The 21,061-nt window shown below is 38.0% G+C and overlaps 1 protein-coding gene across 1 annotated transcript in view; it reads left to right on the top strand.

Moving 5' to 3' along the window:
* Window positions 1-292: 292 nt before the first annotated feature.
* Window positions 293-21,061, top strand: part of LOC124596148 (KAT8 regulatory NSL complex subunit 3) — a 159,988-nt gene continuing 139,219 nt past the window's right edge. The window contains exons 1-2 of the mRNA XM_047135171.1: window positions 293-622; window positions 841-963. Of these exons, the coding sequence (XP_046991127.1) occupies window positions 557-622; window positions 841-963 (189 nt within the window). The 5' untranslated portion in view covers window positions 293-556. The remainder of the gene's footprint in view (window positions 623-840; window positions 964-21,061) is intronic.

Here is a 21,061-nt window from a genome sequence, read left to right as displayed (position 1 = left end):
TAACCTGCTGCATGCAACATGGGCCGCAAGATGTTGCCTTTTGTGGCGTACACATTTCCGTAGCATGCCACAATGTTGCAAGTTGTTGTCCCAGCGAAAACAAGCCTTCAGCACAGTTACCTGCGAGCATACGCGCATGCGCAGAGCTTAAGTCGCGTATGATGTGCGCTAGATTGTATGTATACACTATGGTAGCTACCAAAGAATTTCGAAGCTACAGACTGCAAAGAAAAATGTGATTTGTGTGATGATTATGAACTTTGAATGTTCAATGTTAGTAATCTTATTATCTTAGTTAGTATGTAGCGTCAAAGTCAAAGGATATTGTATTGTGTTTTGGTTGCTGTGTTGCGGAGTGCGGCGATGTGTACGACGATGTAATTGTGTTTCAGATCATATGTTTTAGCCTCCACTTTTCCAGTATTCTTACAAAAAATATTTGGATAGAGCTGTTAGTAAAAGCATTGTCAGTTGAAATAAAATAAAAAGATAAGTCGTGAGAAAGGGTGACACTTCAGGATGATGTGTTAGTAGATGTCCTATAGTCGGCGGCATAATGAAGGGAAGAGACAGTCTAATGAAGAAGCTGTTGTCGGCACCAAATATTCATGGGGCAGTGTCTGTAAGTACCTTCTACAAGTTAAATAGCAAGTAATCAGAATTTATGATAATTCGTATTTACACGCAGCTTTGTTACTAGTGTTGAAACCATACAGTACTGGAGAAATATGCACAATAGTTATTGAATGTACTAGTAAACAGAAACATCATTGTTTGCTGACCTATAATTTCTTTCATGCAACTTATTAAAGCTCAAGTTGGTTGCTGGATATTTTGCAGAGCTCGGGCTCCACAGCTGCATTTGTGGAAGGTTTATACAACGCACAGAGCCCAGCAGTTGATGCTGCTGAAGAAAATTGTACCAAATTAAGCAGATTTTTATCGCAGCTTGCGAAAGAATGTGTGAGTAACTTTCCTGCTAGTTCTCAGTTAGCCTAGTACTACACAATTGTACTACAAAAAAAGAATGACAACTTCAGTATAAAAATTCATATACGCAATCGTCATTGAAGTTGGGACTTAAGAGGTCCCGAATTTCTGTCAAATTTATGGGTGCTACCTTCTTTAGTGACCACAGGAACACATTATTGTATGCACAGTTGTTTTAATATGCATTCCTGGATAAATCTTATATTACAAAGTAGTTTCTAAGATTTATGTGAACATCAGGACACATTTACCTGTCTCTTAGCCATATCTGTTTTACAAGTGTTGTTTGTTGGTGTAGATCATGTTTTGCAGACAGTAGGTTGACCTGTACGATAATAAATACCAACTTATTCTTAATTTGTACAGAGAACAGTTAATATTGCACAATAGTGTGTAATGGATCTGTGTTGGAATTCCTCTGTAGAGAATATATCACTTTGTGATTATTATTATTTTACAGCCCAGTTTACACATTGCAACTCTTTATGTAATCTGTGACTTGAAATTAGCTACACAGCTTCTTTCATGGGAAGCTCTCAAAAGCTAATAAACTCTGTGTACTTAATTATTTAAGATTTATTCAGTAACATCTTCTGAATTTGCCTATACAGTTGCATAGATACTTTGCAAGCCACTGTACAGTGCAGGGCACAGGGTACCCTGTACCACTACTAGTCATTTCCTTTCCTGATCCACGTGCAAATACAATGAGGGAAAAATGACTGTCTATATGCCTTCTTATCACCCCTAATTTCTCATATCTTATTTTCATGGTCTTTACAAGCAGTGTAAGTTAGCGGCAGTAGAATTGTTCGGCACTCAGTTTCAAATGTTGGTTCTCTTAATTTTCTCAATAGTGTTTCTCGAAAAGAACATTGCTTTCCTTCCAGCGATTCCTCTAAGTGTCTCCATAAGACTTATGCGTTGCTCGAACCTACTGGTAACAAACCTAGCAGCCCACATCTGAACTGCTTCAGTATCTTCCTTCAGTCCAACCTATTATGGATCCCAAACACTTGAGCAGTACTCAAGGATAGGTTGCACCAGCATCCTGTGTGCGGTCTCCTTTATAGGTGAACCATTCTTTCCTACATTTCTCCCAATAAACCAAAGTTGACCATTTGCCTTCTCATCCACAGTTCTCACATGCCCATTCTGTTTCATAATGCTTTGTAATTTTATGTCCAAATATTTAAACAACTTGACTGTGTCAAGCTTGACTGTATCCAAACATTACAGGTTTGTTCTTCCTACTCATCTGCATTAACTTACATTTCCCACATTCATAGCTAGCTACAATTCATCACACCAACTAGAAATTTTGTCTAAATTGTCTTATGTCTCGGTGCAGTCACTCATCTTTGACACCTTACTGTTGTAACGGGACATCTCCCTCTTAGCATTACTTTTCCCCAACAGTAGTTGTCGATACGAGTATTGTTGGACAGGTCAGTATTATCTGTTGCTTTTTTGAAATCTTTCATATAATTTTGTACACAGTATGCTATATTTCAAGCTAAAATTTATGAAAAGGAATTACTTTATAAAATATTTTAATTTCAATGTTTTAATCAATAAGTGCTAGTTCTGAGTGTACAGTTAAAAATTTTTTTTTTAAGAAACATATTAAATTATAAATTATTGGTATGTTTAAAATTTCTGTTATTAATTACACAATTCCCTACTGTTTACTATCTTTATTTTTGGATTCAATTATGAAATAATAATTGAAATTAATAATGTAACTAAATCTAGTAGGAATTCGTGTGTTAAGAAAATTGTAAACCGTTCGGAATATGGTTACTTCAGCACAATGTGGGGGAATCGTAAGCATGCCTCTGGTGAGATCAGACGTATTTTTGTGCAAACAGTGTAATTTTGGCTTTGTTAATGTGAAAAATCAAAAATACTGTACGATATTGTAAAATGTGAGAAAATATATTTATTAAGAAAAAACTGATGCACCAACAATCTTCAGATTTATTTAGTTCAAACAAACCATGAGAACCAGAATTTGAGATTTAAATCTTCAAGAATCAGACCCCTACACAAGAGACTTTGCTTAATGTGTACAATAGACGGGAGTAGGAAGGAGGGGGTAGATTACACCATACACCACACATCATCAGCAAACAACTGCAAATAGCTGCCCACCCTGTCAGCCAAATCATTTATGTCTATAGAGAACAACAGCAGTTCTATCACGCTTCCCTGGGACACTCCTGACAATATCCTTGTCTTTGATGAACACTCACCATCGAGGGCAACATAGTGGGTTCTATTACTTAAGAATTCTTCGGGGCACTCACATAGCTGTGAACTTATTCCATATGCATATACCTTCATTAACAGCGTGTAATGGGGCACCATGTCAAACGTCTTCCAGAAATCTGGAAATATGGCCTCTGCCTGTTGCCCCATATCCTTAGTTCGCAGTATCTCATGTTAGAAAAGGGCAAGCTGAGTTTCATACAAGCAGTGCTTCTAAAACCATGGTGATTCATGGACGTAAGCTCCTGTCTCAAGCAAGTTTACTATATTTGAACTGAGAATATATCAGAAAATTTGTTAATACTTATCCCATGGACAGAAAAACACATGGATGAATGTTGGCAGAAATAGTAAGTTGAATAAATTAGCCAATCTAGAACTGTCAAACCACATTTCACACCTTGTAGACCACTGCTTGCTGTCCTCATGACATCGCCGGTTGAAAGCATCACTAGTGAATGACAGAGCAACCATCATGATGTTCATTCCCTTCCCATGACAGTGACAACATAATCTTCCAAACACCATATTTATTAGAAAACCCTATGTACTTGGCATATCAGCCATCACCTTGTTCAACATGCATTTATTATATTTTGAAGCCTGATCCATGTCATCTTACCCCACAGAACAGCCTATTAACAAATTATGCAACCAACAGCTCTCCTGGCATCAAAATCCATCACTAGACACCATCAGCCCAAGCAACATATCTGCTACAAAATGCTCTATTCTTTCACACTACATTTTAAATACTTTTCCTAAATGTGATGTTACTTGCCAGTACATAATGATGTCACAAGTCAAGGCCGACACCTGGTTCTGACCATTTAAGGTTGGAAGTAACCAATGGGAGAACTGTAGGAGGAGCTACACATGACAAACTCAAGGCTGAATGACACTTGTGTACCAGATGATATAAATTGTTTGCATTATGTGAACAGTTCATCATTCACTTTGACAAGTTCTTAAGAAGATGATAGCTGTATACCAGAAAACACTAAGCACTCCCACTTTCTGGATAGTGGTTTGTTTCACTTTCTGTATTTTCTTCATATTGACATTTTTGCTAATTTGTATATATAGTACCTTTTTAATTTATATTGAAACAGGTATTGGTTCACCTGAATGGGTTGGTCTATATCAAATCAACCAAAAGTTGGACCTCATAATGTCAGCAATATATTTATTTTTGTTTATTGCCTGTACTCATAGAGTAAATGAAAAATACAGATTTTATTGCTCTTCCTGTGCATAGATGATTTGATGTTTTGGCTTTTGTCTCAGCCTCTTTGGCTGACATTGTTTTAATAACTTTTGTCTCGTTTCACCACCACGGATGGTGGCACTTGCAGTTACTCACTAGCAATTATGACTGAAAATTTGGCAGTGCCAGCTGCTTCACTGGTGAAATTTCAGAACAGTTATTAAATTGAAGATCCTGAGATGAAAGCCTACGTCAACAAGTGGGCCCGGAAGCCTCAACATTTTTCTACATATAGAATTCGTTTTTCAAATTTCAAGAAATTAAAGTTACCAAAATGTTTGTAACTTGAAAGCTGTTCATGCTAGGAAGCTGAAACTGGTGTCATTGAAAAGTTCTTGATTTAAGCTTTGATTTGATGTACTGATGTACACCACAATAACACTGTATAATGTTAAAAACACCTCTTTTTTGTTTGTTTGTTTTTTTTCATAAAAGTTTGGTTTTCATTGATGTGTTTACAAATACGAAGAGATTTTTAGCCACAGACCTTGAAATTAGTACTTTACTTCAAAACCAAAGATTAGATATTAAGCTTGCATGTGCGGTGTTTTTATGACACAATGGTAAAAATAAATGAAATAAAATATCTGGAGGAAAAAAATTACGTGAACAATATTTCTTGAAAACCTGCATGCATGATGCCTTTAATTTGTAATTAAAATCCATTGTCAGTATACAGATCCTTGCAGTAGGCATCCTGTGCATGATTTTTAGAAACTGAAGTAGCAAGTCCATTTGGATGAAGAACAATAAATTTGTTAGATGTATGGTCCTTTTGAAAGACGCATACACTTGCCACTAGTTGGCACTGTTGGTTATAGCAATGGTAAACACTACAGCTTCGGGGGATTCTCAGATTTTCTGAGGAAATTTGCTGTTTAGAAAGAGTTTGCATACTTGACTTACTAGTAAAAGAGTATGACTTAATTGCACCCTAAAATTCAGAAACTGGACTGAGAGAGTGTAGTTGATCAATCCGTTGGATGCTTTTGCAATTACTGAATTGGATCAATCAACTTATCTCATTTTTATAGTATTTCTCCTTTTTAGATAATCAGAATGGATGCCAGGAATGGTTTATGAGCAAAATCATGCAGCTGGTTGATTACCAAGTGGCCTTTTTAAGCTTGCTTCAGCTACAAGTCTTTTGACAGTGCCATCATGTCCATCACAGGCACTTTCGCCTTACACTGTAGTGAATAGTATAATTTTGTATAAATTTATAAGCATTGTTGTGAAGACATGTTTTGTGTTTTTTCCTGTATATGTTCTATAGTACTACCATCAGTAAGGCATAACATTAAAATAATGTCTGTCCTTCGATTTTGAGAAATATTAAAGGCTGCTGTTTCATGTTCCAAGCAGTCAGAAATGAAGACCTAATTCATATGTTTGAGTTCAGTGTCATCCTGACTGTAGTGATACAGAAGGATGCAGTTTGACTTGACTAGTGGTCCACTGGTAGGACTGGATTTCACCTTTGGGCGCAAATCAGTAATTCTCAGTAAAATAATCGGTGGTGAGATTTCCTGCCTCTTGTAAGTTATTTTATACAACCATAACTTGTTTACCTCAGTTCGTTCGCCAAACAAGAACAGAAAGTACCTTTCAAGATAGCTAATTTAATGATTAATGTCACCAGTAAATACCTAATCAAATTGATGCACACTTGAAGTGTTAAGATTCTGACCCCCTCCCCCTCTCTCTCTTCCTCCCTCCCCTCTTCCTCTCCCCCTCCCTCTCCCTCTCTCCATGCCCCCTGCCCCTTCCTCTCCCTTCCCTTTTCTCCCGTCCTGTCCCCCCTTCCCCTATCCCTTTCCCACTTCCTTATGTGGTACATGCAATAATATGCAGCGTGTTCAAAAAAAGTGTTGAATACTGTGAGAAGTGGTAGTACTCATTGAAACAAGAAAAATAAGTCCAGTAAACGTGGGTCTGGAAATGCATACTTTCCAAGATAAACATGTGTTTATAGGAAGGGCTGCATGACACCTGGTTGTGGATACTAGCACAGTTGTTGCACGGGTGCCCTGTCAAATGTGTCGGCAGGGTATTATGATGTCTTGTTCAGAGTACTCTACAGTCTGCAGTCAGTTATGTGGTTTGAGTCGTGTTGTAGGCTATGTTAGTTTTCATTGTTTTGTGTGCCTTATTGTACAGTACTGTTGACCTTGGATATATGTCATGGTGTTTTACCTTCTTCCAAGTGGAGATTCACTTACGCATTTACTGTTATTGCGTGTGTGTCCATACAAGTGGTGTAATACATTTACATTTTCTCTCTTGCACCACTTGTTAGCAATTGAAGCCTACTACTTGACAGGTGAAATGATTGATATTATATTCTGCTGTGGACTTTCTCATTAATGTATTGCCTGCCTTACTGGATGCTGTGACCGAGTGAGGTGGTGCAATGGTTAGCACACTGGACTCGCATTTGGGAGGACAACATTTCAAGCCCACGTCGGGCCATCCTGATTTAGATTTTCAATGGTTTCCCTAAATTGCTCCAGGCAAATGTCAGAATGGTTCCTTTGAAAGGACATGGCTGACTTCCTTCCCCATTCTTTCCTAATCCAGTGGGACTAATGACCTTGCTGTTGGGTCCCATCCAACCAACCGAGAGGCTGTGCCATTGCTGCAGTGAACACAAATGTGATTTATTCATGCATCATGCAGCACACTTTTATCACAATGTGTGTGAACATCTGAGGTAGACATTTTAGGATCACTGGATTGGTCTGTAGGCTCACACATTGGCCTGCACATTCCCCTGACCTCAATCCCCTAACTTTCATTTAGGGTGACACTTCAGAGAATTGTACCTCACACCAATCCATGATGTGTGGTGTGGACACTACAGGTTCACATCTTCAGTGGGTGCCAGCAGATACAACAACAACAACAACAACAACAACAGGGCATACTTCGAAGGGTGCATCATTCCTTACGCCAAAGGACAGCGGGGGGGGGGGGGGGGGGGGGTGCATTGGCATTGTCATGAATGGAAGCCACATTGCACATCTCATGTAAACAACTGTTTATCGCAGGAAGTATGCATTTTCGGACCCATGTTTAGTGGACATGTTTTGCTTGTTTCGAGTATTAGTACCACCTCTCAAAGTAGTCTACACTTTTTTTTGAACACCCTGCATGTAAACACTACAATGAAGAACTATTATGTAGCAGTAGAATGTAAGCTACAACAAAAAATCAGTGCTTGCCAATTATTGATCATTCCTTGCAATATCAACTGCTAAGAAAAGTCAGTCTGGAACATTACTGTCTTTCAAATAATACTTTCTACAACTTTAAATTTTAGTAACAAACTATGAAATCATAAATTTGTAATAAACATATGTTTTTCTGATAATAAAATAGAAGGGATGTTTCTAAGATTGTGAAAAACTAAAATTTTTGGATTTTTGCAATACGGTGGAACTTGGCATAGTGAGCATAATTTGTTCCAGAATCTTTATCCCTTATAAATTAATGTAAAATATGATGATGCATTCCATGCAGAAAAAAGTACTAAATGTTTTACCTTATACATGCCATTTATTCAAAGAAAATTTTATGCACAGTATTATGTACTTTGTTATGCATTATACATAACTAATTGTTTGTTACTAGGAAGGTATCTATAGTCATTTGTTTCTGCTGACACTTCAACATTTGGTGAAAATGCTACATAGCTTTATCATCAAATAAATTTGTACCGTGTGTTGCTGCTGCTTATTTATGTACAATGCAACCAATTCCCATGCTTTGAGCATTTCTCATATTGTGCCAGAAGATTGCTGCTTTACTGTTACCGCCTCCTCCTCCTTGCCCTCCTCCTCTGAAGAACTCTCCACAACTTACTGCTGTGAAACACAATGCAACTCCATAAGCTCTTCAGTGGTCATTTCTTGGCTGTAATCTTCCACAGGCTCATCAATATCATTGTTATCCACTTCTAGTCCCATGCTCTTGGCCAAAGACACAGTCTCGTTGACTATAGGATCCACAGGTACTGACTCAAATGTCTGAGAGTCAGATTCAACAACGCACTCTGGCCAAAACTTCTTCCAAGCAGAAGTGAGAGTTCTCTTGGTAACCCCTTCCCAGGCCTTTTCGATCACCTTGATGCAGGCAACAATGTTGAAGTGATATTTACAAAACTCTTTGAGAGTGAAATTGGTAGTTTCAGCCAACTCAAAGCAATACTCGAAGAATGTCTTAGTGTAGAGCTGCTTAAAATTAGAAATAATCTGCTGGTCCATAGGCTGGAGTAATGGAGTTGTGTTGGGAGGCAGAAATTGGGTCTTGAAGAATATGGTCTTGTTAGCCTGAAGAATGGGCAAGAGTATTTTCCATAAAAAGCAACACATGGAGTGGCAGATTCATCTTTAGGCAAATATTTCTTCCCAAAAGGACCAAACACTTCACTGATCCAGTCACAAAAAAGACCACGTGTCACCCAAGCTTTGCCAACAGCCTTGCCGCAGTGGTAACAACGCTTCGCGTCAGATCACCGAAGTTAAGTGCTGTTGAGCTGGGCTAGCACTTTGATGGGTGACTGTCTGGACTGACAAGCGCTGTTGGCAAGCAGGGTGCACTCAGACCTTGTGAGGCAAACTGAGGAGCTCCTCGATTGAGAAGTAACGGCTCTGGTCTCAGAAACCGACATAAGGCCGGGAGTCTGGTGTGCTGACCACATGTCCCTCCATATTCGCATCCAGTGACACCTATGGGCTGAGGATAAAAAGGCGGCCAGTCGGTACCATTGGGCCTTCGTGGCCTGTTCAGGAGGAGCTTTTTAGTTAGTCACCCAAGCATTGTTGTTGGACCTCCACATCACATTTAATTTGCTCTTCTGGACATTACACTTCTTAAAGGCTCATGGCGTTTCTGATTGGTAAACAAGCAGTGTTTTAATTTTCATATCACCACTCGCATTGGCACAGAACAGCAGTGTGAGAAGGTCTATCATTAGCTTGTGACCGGGCAGTGCATTTTCTCTACTGTTATAAAGGCACCGCTTCCGCATCTTTTTCCAGAGTAGACCTGTCTCATCACAGTTAAAAACCTGTTACGGCAGATAACCCTCAGAATCTCTCTGCATCTTGAAGTTGCCGATGAAGTTCTCTGCTGGGTGCTTCGCTATGTCTCACAATGCTGTGGATGCCAGTTCTTCTCTTAAACTTCTCGAACCACCCACAAATTCCTTTAAACACGTTGTAAAAACTGATGCGATTAAAAGTTATTAGAATTTTCGGTGTTGTTAACTTCATTGGTATTGTAAATTATTTTTAAAAAGTCATAGAAATCTGGGATATTTAGGTTCAGAAATTAACCAAAATTTGTCGAATTGAAATGGGCTGACTGAAATACAAAATATTAGTTGCTGTTATAGATGATTTTTTGTTACATGATCCAGATTTAAAGTTATTAGAAGTGCAACAAGTTGCCATCTGCTTCATCGATGTAAGATCATCACAAAGTCAAAGAAATGTTTAACACCAGATAATATTTGTAAAGTATTCTTTTGTGTTTTACTACTTGTCAGAGCTGTGTGCTGCAGATAGTAAAGCACTTTTCATTGTTCCTTTGCATATGTGTTCTTGATACAGTAGTTGTAGTGCCGAATGCCAGCCGGTGTGGCCGTGCGGTTCTTGGCGCTTCAGTCTGGAACCGCGTGACCGCTACAGTCGCAGGTTCGAATCCTGCCTCGGGCATGGATGTGTGTGATGTCCTTAGGTTACTTAAGTTTAAGTAGTTCTAAGTTCTAGGGGACTGATGACCACAGATGTTAAGTCCCATAGTGCTCAGAGCCATTTTTTGTAGTGCCGAATGAGTTAACTATGATACAGAATAGCAATTGTCTGTTTACCATTATATTTAGTATTAGTTTATTTGCTTATATTACCTTCACATACTGTCTCATTAATTCATGCCAAAACATGTATTTTTCGTGGTACATGCAGGAATAGTGGATTATAATTATCTCTTCTCAACATAATGTCAAGGGTGTATCTGTGGTATGTGTATTAGTGTTATGAGTGCTTGTGCATTTTATGTTTGTTTATTGCAATACTTATTCCATAGATCCATTTTTGTGTGGAATGAGTCAAAACATTTCAGTCATTATTATGCCTGTAACATTAAGGGCTACAAACAATGATTAGGGATACAAATCAGTAAGTAATAATATATTAGCTAAACAGTTACTGATAGTGTAAAAAAAGACCATGTTGTTGACTTACAAAACACAAATTAATGTAAATAAAGCAGCAAGTTACATTAAAACAGAAATGCACAGATATACATGGGAAACAAAGGGAGTGATTCATACGGAAAACCTGGAATTCTTAGAGAATTACATTTAACCTGAAAAATCAGGGAAATCTCATGGAAATCTCATGGAATTTCAGGAATTTCATAAATCTCAGGGAATTCTGCATTTTTAAACTGATATTGAAATTAAATTTTATCAAGTTTTATAAATCACAATTTTCAAATTACTTAATATTTCAGACTGTGTTAATTACATGAATATTATTCCATATAAATTATTGATGTGTAAAAACAGGTATTAAACTGTTGCTTATGGTTAATACATAGCACAGCTGCAAGGAATGAAAGTCATTATTGTGATATGCCCTCCCCCTCGCTCACCATTTATTTATCAGGAGCTTTTTGACACCATCTTCCTCCTCACACCTGGGATTCTCCTGGAATTATTTTCCAAGTTTGAGTAGCCACTCTGGAAATAATCTTATCTATTTCTGCCAAAGAATTCATCTAGAGAATATCAACTTCTTTCGAGCAATAACTCCTTTAGCTTACTTTTAAATAGTATATTATTATCTTGCAGGCACTTAATGTAACTTGGAAGTGCGTTGAAGATTTTTGTGCTTGTATATTTTACATCTCTTTGCATCAGAGAAATTTTTTATGTCACATTGTATCTTCCATTTCCTCCTTGTGTTATGGTGATGATGATGATGACTCATTTGTTTTTCATATTGAGATGGATTGTGAAGCATGATTGGCATGATTCAAAAGAGATATTTTCAGGTAGTAGTTAGTATACCTATTTGGTTAAAAAGATTATGACATAGACACAACATTTTTTGGCTTGCAAGGACTTTTTTCGACAGTGGTGAATGGGCCCAGAAAAATTCCACATAATATAAGTGAATGGAAGCAGCCAAAGTAGGCAGATTTGGAGACATTGATGTTTCTGATTTTTGGCGATTATCCAGGTGGCAGATGTTGCTGAGCTCAGCCTTTCCATGGTTTGGTGGATATAGTGTCTCCAGTTAAGCCTATTATCTACATGGAAGCCTAGGAATTTCGAACAATGTACACTATGTATCTGATAGCTCTCATGCACAATGTTTATCTCCTGTGGACTTTTGTGATCAGAATGGAAAAGATTGTAACTGATTTTGTTGAGGTTTATTGATAGACTATTTACTGTGAACTAGATCAGAACATTTGCATGTAATTGGTTGAGATTTAACTCTAGATTCATGGATGTTTTACTATTTGTCACAATACTTGTGTCATCTGAAAACTTTTAAAAGTTGCTTGCTTTGTTTAAAGACAGAGGTAGGTTGTTGATACAACCCTATGTGTGAGAAATGGCAAGGGTCCAAGGATAGAACCTTGTGGATCTCCATAATGTACTGTTCCCCACTCAGACTCTATCCCTCCTGCCTATGTGTTGTTGCCATCTAACATTGTTTTCTGTTGCCTACCTTGTAGATACAACTTGGGCCAGCTGCCCATTTGTCCTCGAATTCCGTAGTGGCATGCTTTCTCTATAAATATTTTATGACTGACACAGTTGATGGCCTTAGACAGATCACAAAATATGCCAGCAGGCAACGTCTTCTTGTCAAGTTACTCAAAAACATTATTTGTAAATGAAAATATAGCTTCAGTTGCAGAGATACCGTCTCTGAATCCAAACTGGTTTTTGCAAAGCTTTTTAGGTGATTGACTATCCTGGTTGTATTAATTTTTTGAGGTCTTAAGAAAATGCAGTCAAAAGAGAGACAGGACAATAGTTTGTAACATCTGTGACATAGCCTTTTTTGTGGAGAAGCTTTGCAATAGCATACTTCATCCTGTCAGGGAAGACACCTTGCCTGAGAGAGGCATTGAGAATATAAACTGAACTGAACTGTGAACTAGATCAGAACATTTGCATGTAATTGGTTGAGATTTAACTCTAGATTCATGGATGTTTTACTATTTGTCACAATACTTGTGTCATCTGAAAACTTTTAAAAGTTGCTTGCTTTGTTTAAAGACAGAGGTATTAATTTTTTGAGGTCTTAAGAAAATGCAGTCAAAAGAGAGACAGTTCACTGAACTGATGCAGCAAGCTTTTAGCAATTTGCTGGATATATTGTCGACACCAGCTGAATTTTTATTTCTTAAAGAAATTATGGTTTTTCTTACTTTCTATACTGTTATAAGGGCTGTACCTATCTGCTCTAAAGAATTGGGATACGATCTTTCAGTATTTTTATGGTCTTTTGTAAGGGGCCATTGAGTCCTGTTCCCTCAACAACGCTTAAAAACTGCTAATTAAAAATTTTTTCCACATTCTCTAGATTTTGTACTATTCTACCTTCATTCTTGAGAACAATGTTTGGGTCTTACGGGGGCAATTTGCACCAGTCTCACTCATTTTCACTTCCCATACAGTTTTGATTTTGTTTCTGGATTTTTTTAAATTTTAGAGTACAGATACAAACTTTTTGCGTTCTGAATAACTTTATTTAGTATTTTACAATATTTTTATAGTGGTTTAACTGGTTGTGGTTGTCTGAATTTGTGATACAATGTACAGCTGTTGTTTCCTTTTGCACGAACTCTTAATACCAGCGGTTATTTAGGGCTTTTTGGTTTGGATCTTATATATATTTTTTGACAAGGTAACTTCAAATATCAGTGCCACTTCATTACTGAAAAGACTGTACTTGGAATTGGTATTATCTAAATTATGCACAGATCTTGAGTCCATGTCTTGGAGATGAGATTTAAAAGTTTGGATAGTTTCATCATTAATTGTTATAGCTGTTTTCCAGTGGGGGCCACTTTCATTCACACACGTACTTGCAGTCTGTATCCATTGCGCCCCAGAGAGGCCATTCCTGACTTGCCTGGAAGTTGTGTAATTTGTTTTGGTCTGGTGTATAAATATATCACCAGTTAGTGTGCTTGCGCATGAAGTTATTCTAGTAGGGAAACTAAGTACAGATTCAAGATTATATGTAGACATCAAGTTTTCTACGTTTGATCTATCACTGAATTCATTAGTAAGTTTTCATTGAAGTCCCCAAGCACTCATCACATCTTTTCTGTGTTTTAATGTGTGAGAGAATCTAACTGCTTCAAAAAGTGACTAAAGTTCCCTGGAGGTGCTGTATATACTGTTACTGCTGATCCATGAGAATTATTTGAAGACAATTCTTTGGCACACACTTCCAAATGTTCTAAACAAGAATTCTGCATATCAGTTGCTCTACATGTGGCATTGTTTTTGACATAGATGGCAATATCACCTCTTTCTTTATATTTTGTATAGACTGATGTTGCCAAGTAATAATTATTTAGCTCAAGTGTTTGTATACTAGAATTAATATGGTGCTGACTAAAGCATGTAACAGGGCAATGATCTGTACTTCGTGGCTCACGATCATCGATTGTTAGTTCATTGATCTTTCGCAGAGGCCTCAAATGTTTTGGTGATAAATTGCCAGTTTTTGTTTTGCAGAAGCAGCTGCACAGCTTTCTCTCTCTCTCTCTCTCTCTCTCTCTCTCTCTCTCTCTCTCTTTCTCTCAAAAAAAAAAAAATATTTTGAAGGTCTGGGAAAGGTATTTCTCACTACTCGTTTCACCAAGTTGGTCTGTTTCTGCACACTGGAAGATTGGGAAGAAGCAGTGTCGTCTTCTTTTTTTCACCAGCCAGTTGTCTAATGTAGTCTGTCTGTGCCAATTCTTACAGTTTTCAGTTTTTGTGTGTTGTGGTTAGTGGACTCTTTGTTCAAATCTAATTGTCCTGAGTTCATGTTGTTCCTTGCATTTGCAAAGATGTCACAAATTATAGTTGCTAGATAATTTTTTCCACACCAGGTGAGGCAAAGGCCATGCATTGTGTAGAGTTCTCTGCCAAATTTGTGTACTTTGATCCTGTGAATATCACAAAGCTGTTCCAGTTTTCTGCGTAATGTGGAGTTGTAGCTGCTACTGCTTTATTTACATACTGGGATTGTATTAATTCGCACCTGTGTGGAATTTCAAGTACAATTACATTAAAATGCTTCAGATGATGTAGAGCTGTTCTTAAGACATTAGCAGCATGCGAACCTCCATTGTATGCAACATCATTTGAACCACCCACAGATAACAATGTAGTCTTTCTTCGGTTACTGTTGATAGTACGTGGTCAGTGCTAGCATATAGTTTGACGTAACATGGTGCACTTAACTTGTTAACTTTTTTATTTCATGAGAAACACTTCTAAGATGACTAATACCCATTAAAAAAACATTGTTTCTTTCGGAGGCATTTGTCATGTTAGTTAAATTACCCATTGTCTTAAGTGCTAGAATGGTATGGTTATATTGTTTTTACTTGCATTGTCTATGGATCATGTCTCTGATATGTTACCATTATGTGGAATTTGTCAAAAATACCACAAATATAATACATCATCATATGTTAAACATAGTTATGGGAATGAAAAGTAAATATACAAATTCTTTAAAAGTAGTACCCAAGGGGCAGCCATATTGTTTCTTTCGGATGTATTATGAATAGTGTCACAATCCGCACTGCATGAGCAAATTATTCGAGGTTTGATATTTAATCCAAGACATAGGTATTCAGTGCGTCAGGAACTGTATGCCACAATATCTTTTCCTCTTGCCTACCTGATACTATACCCATATTCCAAATTTCTTTTACGACCAGGATTCATACCAGCTACCTCCAGAATGCATTAGTAACCATGCTCATGGATGCAGTTACCAAGAAATATGGTTAATAAATCCAGCAGATAAAATTATTTGGGGCATTCATGACACATCCTTGTAAATGGATAATTAGAGTAAATAGGTTCTGTTTTGCCAAGAGCAAGGGAATATGAAGTCATTAAAATGATACAAACACAGGGTAAGCTAATAAATAAGTCACACCTTCTTCAAGAGTCCACCACGAATCTCTTTTCTAAGCATGTAGTCACTAAGCAGTGATAGACAGTAGCTCAATGTGTGGAACGAGAAGATGCAATCAAATGGTTCAAATGGCTCTGAGCACTATGGGACTCAACTGCTGAGGTCATTAGTCCCCTAGAACTTAGAACTAGTTAAACCTAACTAACCTAAGGACATCACAAACATCCATGCCCGAGGCAGGATTCGAACCTGCGACCGTAGCGGTCTTGCGGTTCCAGACTGCAGCGCCTTTAACCGCACGGCCACTTCGGCCGGCAAGATGCAATCTTAGATGCCAAGTACTTGTCTCTGCAAACCAGCTGCAGTTAATGGTATGTAAAGTGTTTGATCGAATCATTTGTTTAAGGAAGAGGTGACTACTACATCAAACTATTAATAAAAGGATACATTGGTATAGTGTACAGATTTCTTCACAAACTGCCGTCAGAATTCCTTCAAAAGCTGCTAAGAACAAGAGAAAACTATGTGATACGCCAACATTGTTTAAAATGATAAAATAACATAAATGTAAGACATCAGTTAACTTATTCTGTATTTCCATGTAGTGAATTAATTCATGGTTGGACTCAACCTTCTATGTATGAGAGGAGAGAGGGAGAGATTATGAGATGGGGAGAAATTAATGTGACTTTCCAGTATGAGATTTTGACCTGTGTGCTGTCTTCATAAAAGTTTTCATAAACTTTCATGAATTCGTCTCTTCAAGCACTAGAGCACTGATATTGCATACAAGTGTACTGTACGAGCCTCAGTATGTAATGGAAATATTTTTTGTAATTAAAAGTTTCTCCTTATTCTGAACCACTTTAGTCTGGGGTGGTGGGGGATATAATTTCTTTCATTATGCTTCAAGCACAGTCTTTGGTGTTTGCAAAGGGGCATTTACTGTCCTCCCCCTCCCTTGGAGTCTGGAATACAGAGTTTTAATCCATTTCAGAATTATGCACATCTGGAAATGAGTTCTGTGGGATGTAATAAGTTCTTTGTGTCGTCTATAAAATTCTATAAATTTCTGAGGATGACCATAAGCATAATATTTATTGATTACATTCACATGAAATGTACTGTGTTTAGAGAGGTCACACCACATGCTCCTATATTTAGGACAAGTCATACAAGGATCCCAATACACATATTGGATAAAAATTAGTTTACTTATTTTTATGAGGTTCCACCATACTGATGGAGGGTAGGACCAGCAACTTGAGTATTAAATATTTTTATTTTCATCCAATATCTGTCACAGTTGTGATAATAGTAATTTCTTTGCAGTGATTAGTGTCAGATCATCACACTCATTTTCAAACCATAGCCTTAGACATAAGTATAATCATACAGTCCAGCAATGTACGTATGCGTAATCAAATGTTCATTATTCATTGCTACAAATCAGTACATGAATACAAAATGTTGAACTTTGATGATATTATGAAAAGGATAGGTCGCTACTCACTACATAGTGGAAATGTTGACTCACAGACAGGCACAACAAAGACTGCTAAAAAGTAAGCTTCTAAAGTAGACCACGTAAACATCCATGCAAATACAACTCACACACATGACCACCATCTCTGGCCACCAAGCCCAGACTGCAAGCAACTATGCATGATGGGAGAACCAATCTGGGCAGTGGTGACTAGGAGGAGGCTCCGCATTCCCGTTACTTTACCACATGGTGCCCTACTCGTCACTATTGATACCACCTCCCCCTAGACTAACAGCCCTAACGCCCATGGCCTTGCTGCTATTGAATGCTATCTTTCCCAACAGCCAACATATTCCAAACCTACAACCTTCTTTCTGATCACCACGACCAACTTCACTTAAAGGCATCGCCTACAAACAAATCCGTAGTCCAGCAATGGACACCCATGTGGCACTATCCCAAGCCAATCGATTCATGGGCCATCTAGAGGAATCCTTTCTAACCACCCAGAATCCCAAACCTCTCACCTGGATCAGATTCATTGATGACATCTTCCTGATCTGACTCTAGGGTAAGGATACCCTACCCACATTCCTCCAGAGCTTCATCATCATCTCTGCCAGTCACTTCATCTGGTCCTCCTTAACCCAACAAGCCACCTTCCTCAATGTTAACCTCCACCTCAAAGATGGCTACATCAGTATCTCCATCCATATCAAACCTACCAGCCACCAGCAATACCTTTACCTTGACAGCTGCCACCCATTCCATACCAAGAAATCCCTTTCATATAGCATAGCCACCCACAGCCATCACATCTGCAGTGACAAGCAATCATCAAGGGTCTCACTGAGGCCTTCACAGACCAAAATTACCCTCCCAGCCTTGAAGAAAAACAGATCTCCCATGCCTTGCCTCTCCAGTCAGCCACCACCTCCCAAATTCCCACTGTTCGGCCACATAGAAGCATTCAGTACCAACCAGGATTGGAGCAACTGAATCACTTTCTCCACCGGGGTTTTGACTATCTTTCATCATGCCCTGAAATAAGGAACATCTATGGACTGGAAAATGTAGTATCTAATTTTGGCAAAATTCACATCTATTTTTGTCGAAATTCACATCAATTTTCTTTGCCTGTAAATGATTAGACACACAAATTTAAGAGCGTGACACACTATATGAGTGAAGACAAGCAAATTATTAGTTCTTTGACTGTTAAAAAAAGTGCTGATTGGGAACTTTTTTACTGGAATGTTTGCTTTTGCAAAAGCTGCAACACATTTTCTTTATGTAATGGCCTTCCGTTTCTTCATTTGGCTGCATTTATGCTTTCAAAAATGATTGCTCTGTTGAAAAGCAGCAGCATTTTCTCGCCAGTTAAGTGAATGCATCTCCATAGAAGGTGTTTCTGGACATTATTTGCTTTTCCCACCCAATTTGAAGATTAAAAAATATGCAGACTAATAGCTTCAACCTTTCTTGGGCATTAATAGCCCTATGACCCTTAGTTGACAATGCTACAGATAGAACTGACAAGGCACTTAGCGTAGAAGTAGAACTGAATGTACGGCAACTTGATTTTAACATTAGGGGAAGAATTTCTGCACAGTTGAAAAATGTGACAGATTTTGTGTTCCAGTCGCTGAGCTCAGAGAGCTGGCGCTATAGGCTATGAGCGTAAACAGACTAGAATTGTGACTGCCACAGAGAAAGGAGCTGTGGGCCTCCATTTCTCTGGGCAGCAGCCTACAGCAGAACTGACACATTGTCACAGGGATCACCGATCTCTTCTGGTGCTGTAAAGGTTGTAATTGAAATCTGTGATGGACCAGGATTAGTCACTTCACTTATTTCAAAAGAAGGAAAGAAAACAACAAGCAATTCACAACACAAAGCATTTGGGGATGGCTACTGGGCAATTACGTGTTGAAGTTAGCGGATTATTGTTAACGACGTAGTTCAGGCCCGACCTTTAGCGGTATTCGATGCAATTACAGTTCAAAACATCCGCCATCTGATTTGTGTGTGATATTGAAACTGTCCACATTATACTATCTTTTGAGTTCTAACTAACAAACGATCATACGTGTTTCCTTCTTATAAAATGTTAGGTCCCAAGGCTGAGTACTATGTTGCATTATGCGATGTATAACTTAAACTGACCATTCAACGATGCATATTGGCATGGCACCAGATCATTGAGTGTATTGATACAGCGTTGCGTTTATACACTGTATTTTGCAAGCAGGTTCTTGCGCACATTATCTTTCCAAATGGGCTTCGCAAGATGATGTACAATCCCAATAGCTGCTTATATTTTTGATATTGTATTCAGAAAATAAATCTATTTCAAACTGTTTCTGATAAATAGCTCATCTGGATACAATTCTCTGTGAAACAGCATCTATTAAGTAATTTTTATGTTTTTGCATTTTGAGGCAGAATTCGTACCTATTTCACATTTATCACAAAATATGAATTTTTCCGGTATGTAGCGAATGTCCTATTTACTACCCCCCCCCCCCCCCCCCCGTCACATTGGTATTCCACCACCCACCGAACCTGCAGAATATCGTTGTTCGTCCGTACTCCACCCCAGCTCCCAACCCTTTAGCTCAGGGCTCATGTAGACCTAGATGCAAGACCTGTGCCATACATCCTTACAGTTCCTTGGTAACTAATGTTTTGTGTTGACAGCAGCAAAGTTTTCTCTTGGCAGTAGCATCATTTGTGAAAAGTCTCAGAATCTTGTGGTCCTGGAAACCTGCTCAGATAGCCAAAGTGGTTAAGGCAACCTCTCACAATAAGTGGGTCATCCAGGTTCGAGTCCTGTTCTGGCACAAATTTTCATGGGTCACTAATATGTAATACCTTTGTACCTCATGCAGCTAAAGTCAAAAAGATTTCTCAATTGCAAATAAATTTCATAAATTTAGTACTGCTGGAATATAGTCACCAGTGTCTTATTTCTTCAGACATTGTTAAAGATAATTATTACAAGCCTTGAAGGGTAAAATGGTGATTGCAATACTAAGGTTGAATATGTTTGTCTCCTTGAAATCCTGTGGCGGAAACTGAAGTATAGTTGCTAGGTGAGGGGGCATAGAAATTATGACATGTAGAAGTTTGGGTTGGTCTGTAAGTATGCTCAAATAGATGAAGTGGTTAAGATGACCATTCATGTCAAGCAGGAAACTCCATCTGGCACAATTTTTTGTGTGTGACCAATAGGTAAAATGGGTAATACCTACATACCTAACACAGCTAACGTTGGAAAGATTCCACAATTGCCAATAAATTTCATAAATTGTTGTAGGATTTCACAATACTCGGATATAGGCGTAGCTAGCCCCTGAGTGGTTTTCGCTTTGAAGTCTTCGAAAAAAATATTTTTTTTTTTTTTTCCTAATAAATGAAGTGACACTTATCTAAAAGATATGAGGTGGCATGGTGATTGCTTGCTATTTAATTGGGTTTTATTAAAGTCCTATTTTGTTACAAACAGCTTGCAGAGCTTCATTAATGCAAGTTACAGCTGCCATTAGCTTTTATGGTATGTATACTTTGTTCTCCTGATATTACTTAAAAAATTTGATGTATTTCACAGAAGTGATTATGCCTAAATCCATACTGATATTTCAATGAATTATTTGTATATGATATTAGGATATGATCCAGAAACAGTAAGATCTGCTTACATTGTGTATCATAATAAGGGGAAGCTTAGGATATTGCGGGAGATACATGTGTCCATGCACGTCACAACTTACCATGTTTTGTGTGTTCTTCGAGCCTTTGTTGTAGCATATGAGAAATGCTACTAATTGTTCTTGGCTGTTTCTTGTGTAATATGAAGTTGTTCCA

This window comes from Schistocerca americana, chromosome 1 (genome assembly GCF_021461395.2).
Source record: "Schistocerca americana isolate TAMUIC-IGC-003095 chromosome 1, iqSchAmer2.1, whole genome shotgun sequence".
In the NCBI taxonomy this organism is placed as follows: Eukaryota; Metazoa; Arthropoda; class Insecta; order Orthoptera; family Acrididae; genus Schistocerca; species Schistocerca americana.
Note: the sequence above shows the minus strand (reverse complement) of the source record. Positions and strands in the feature narration are given on the sequence as shown.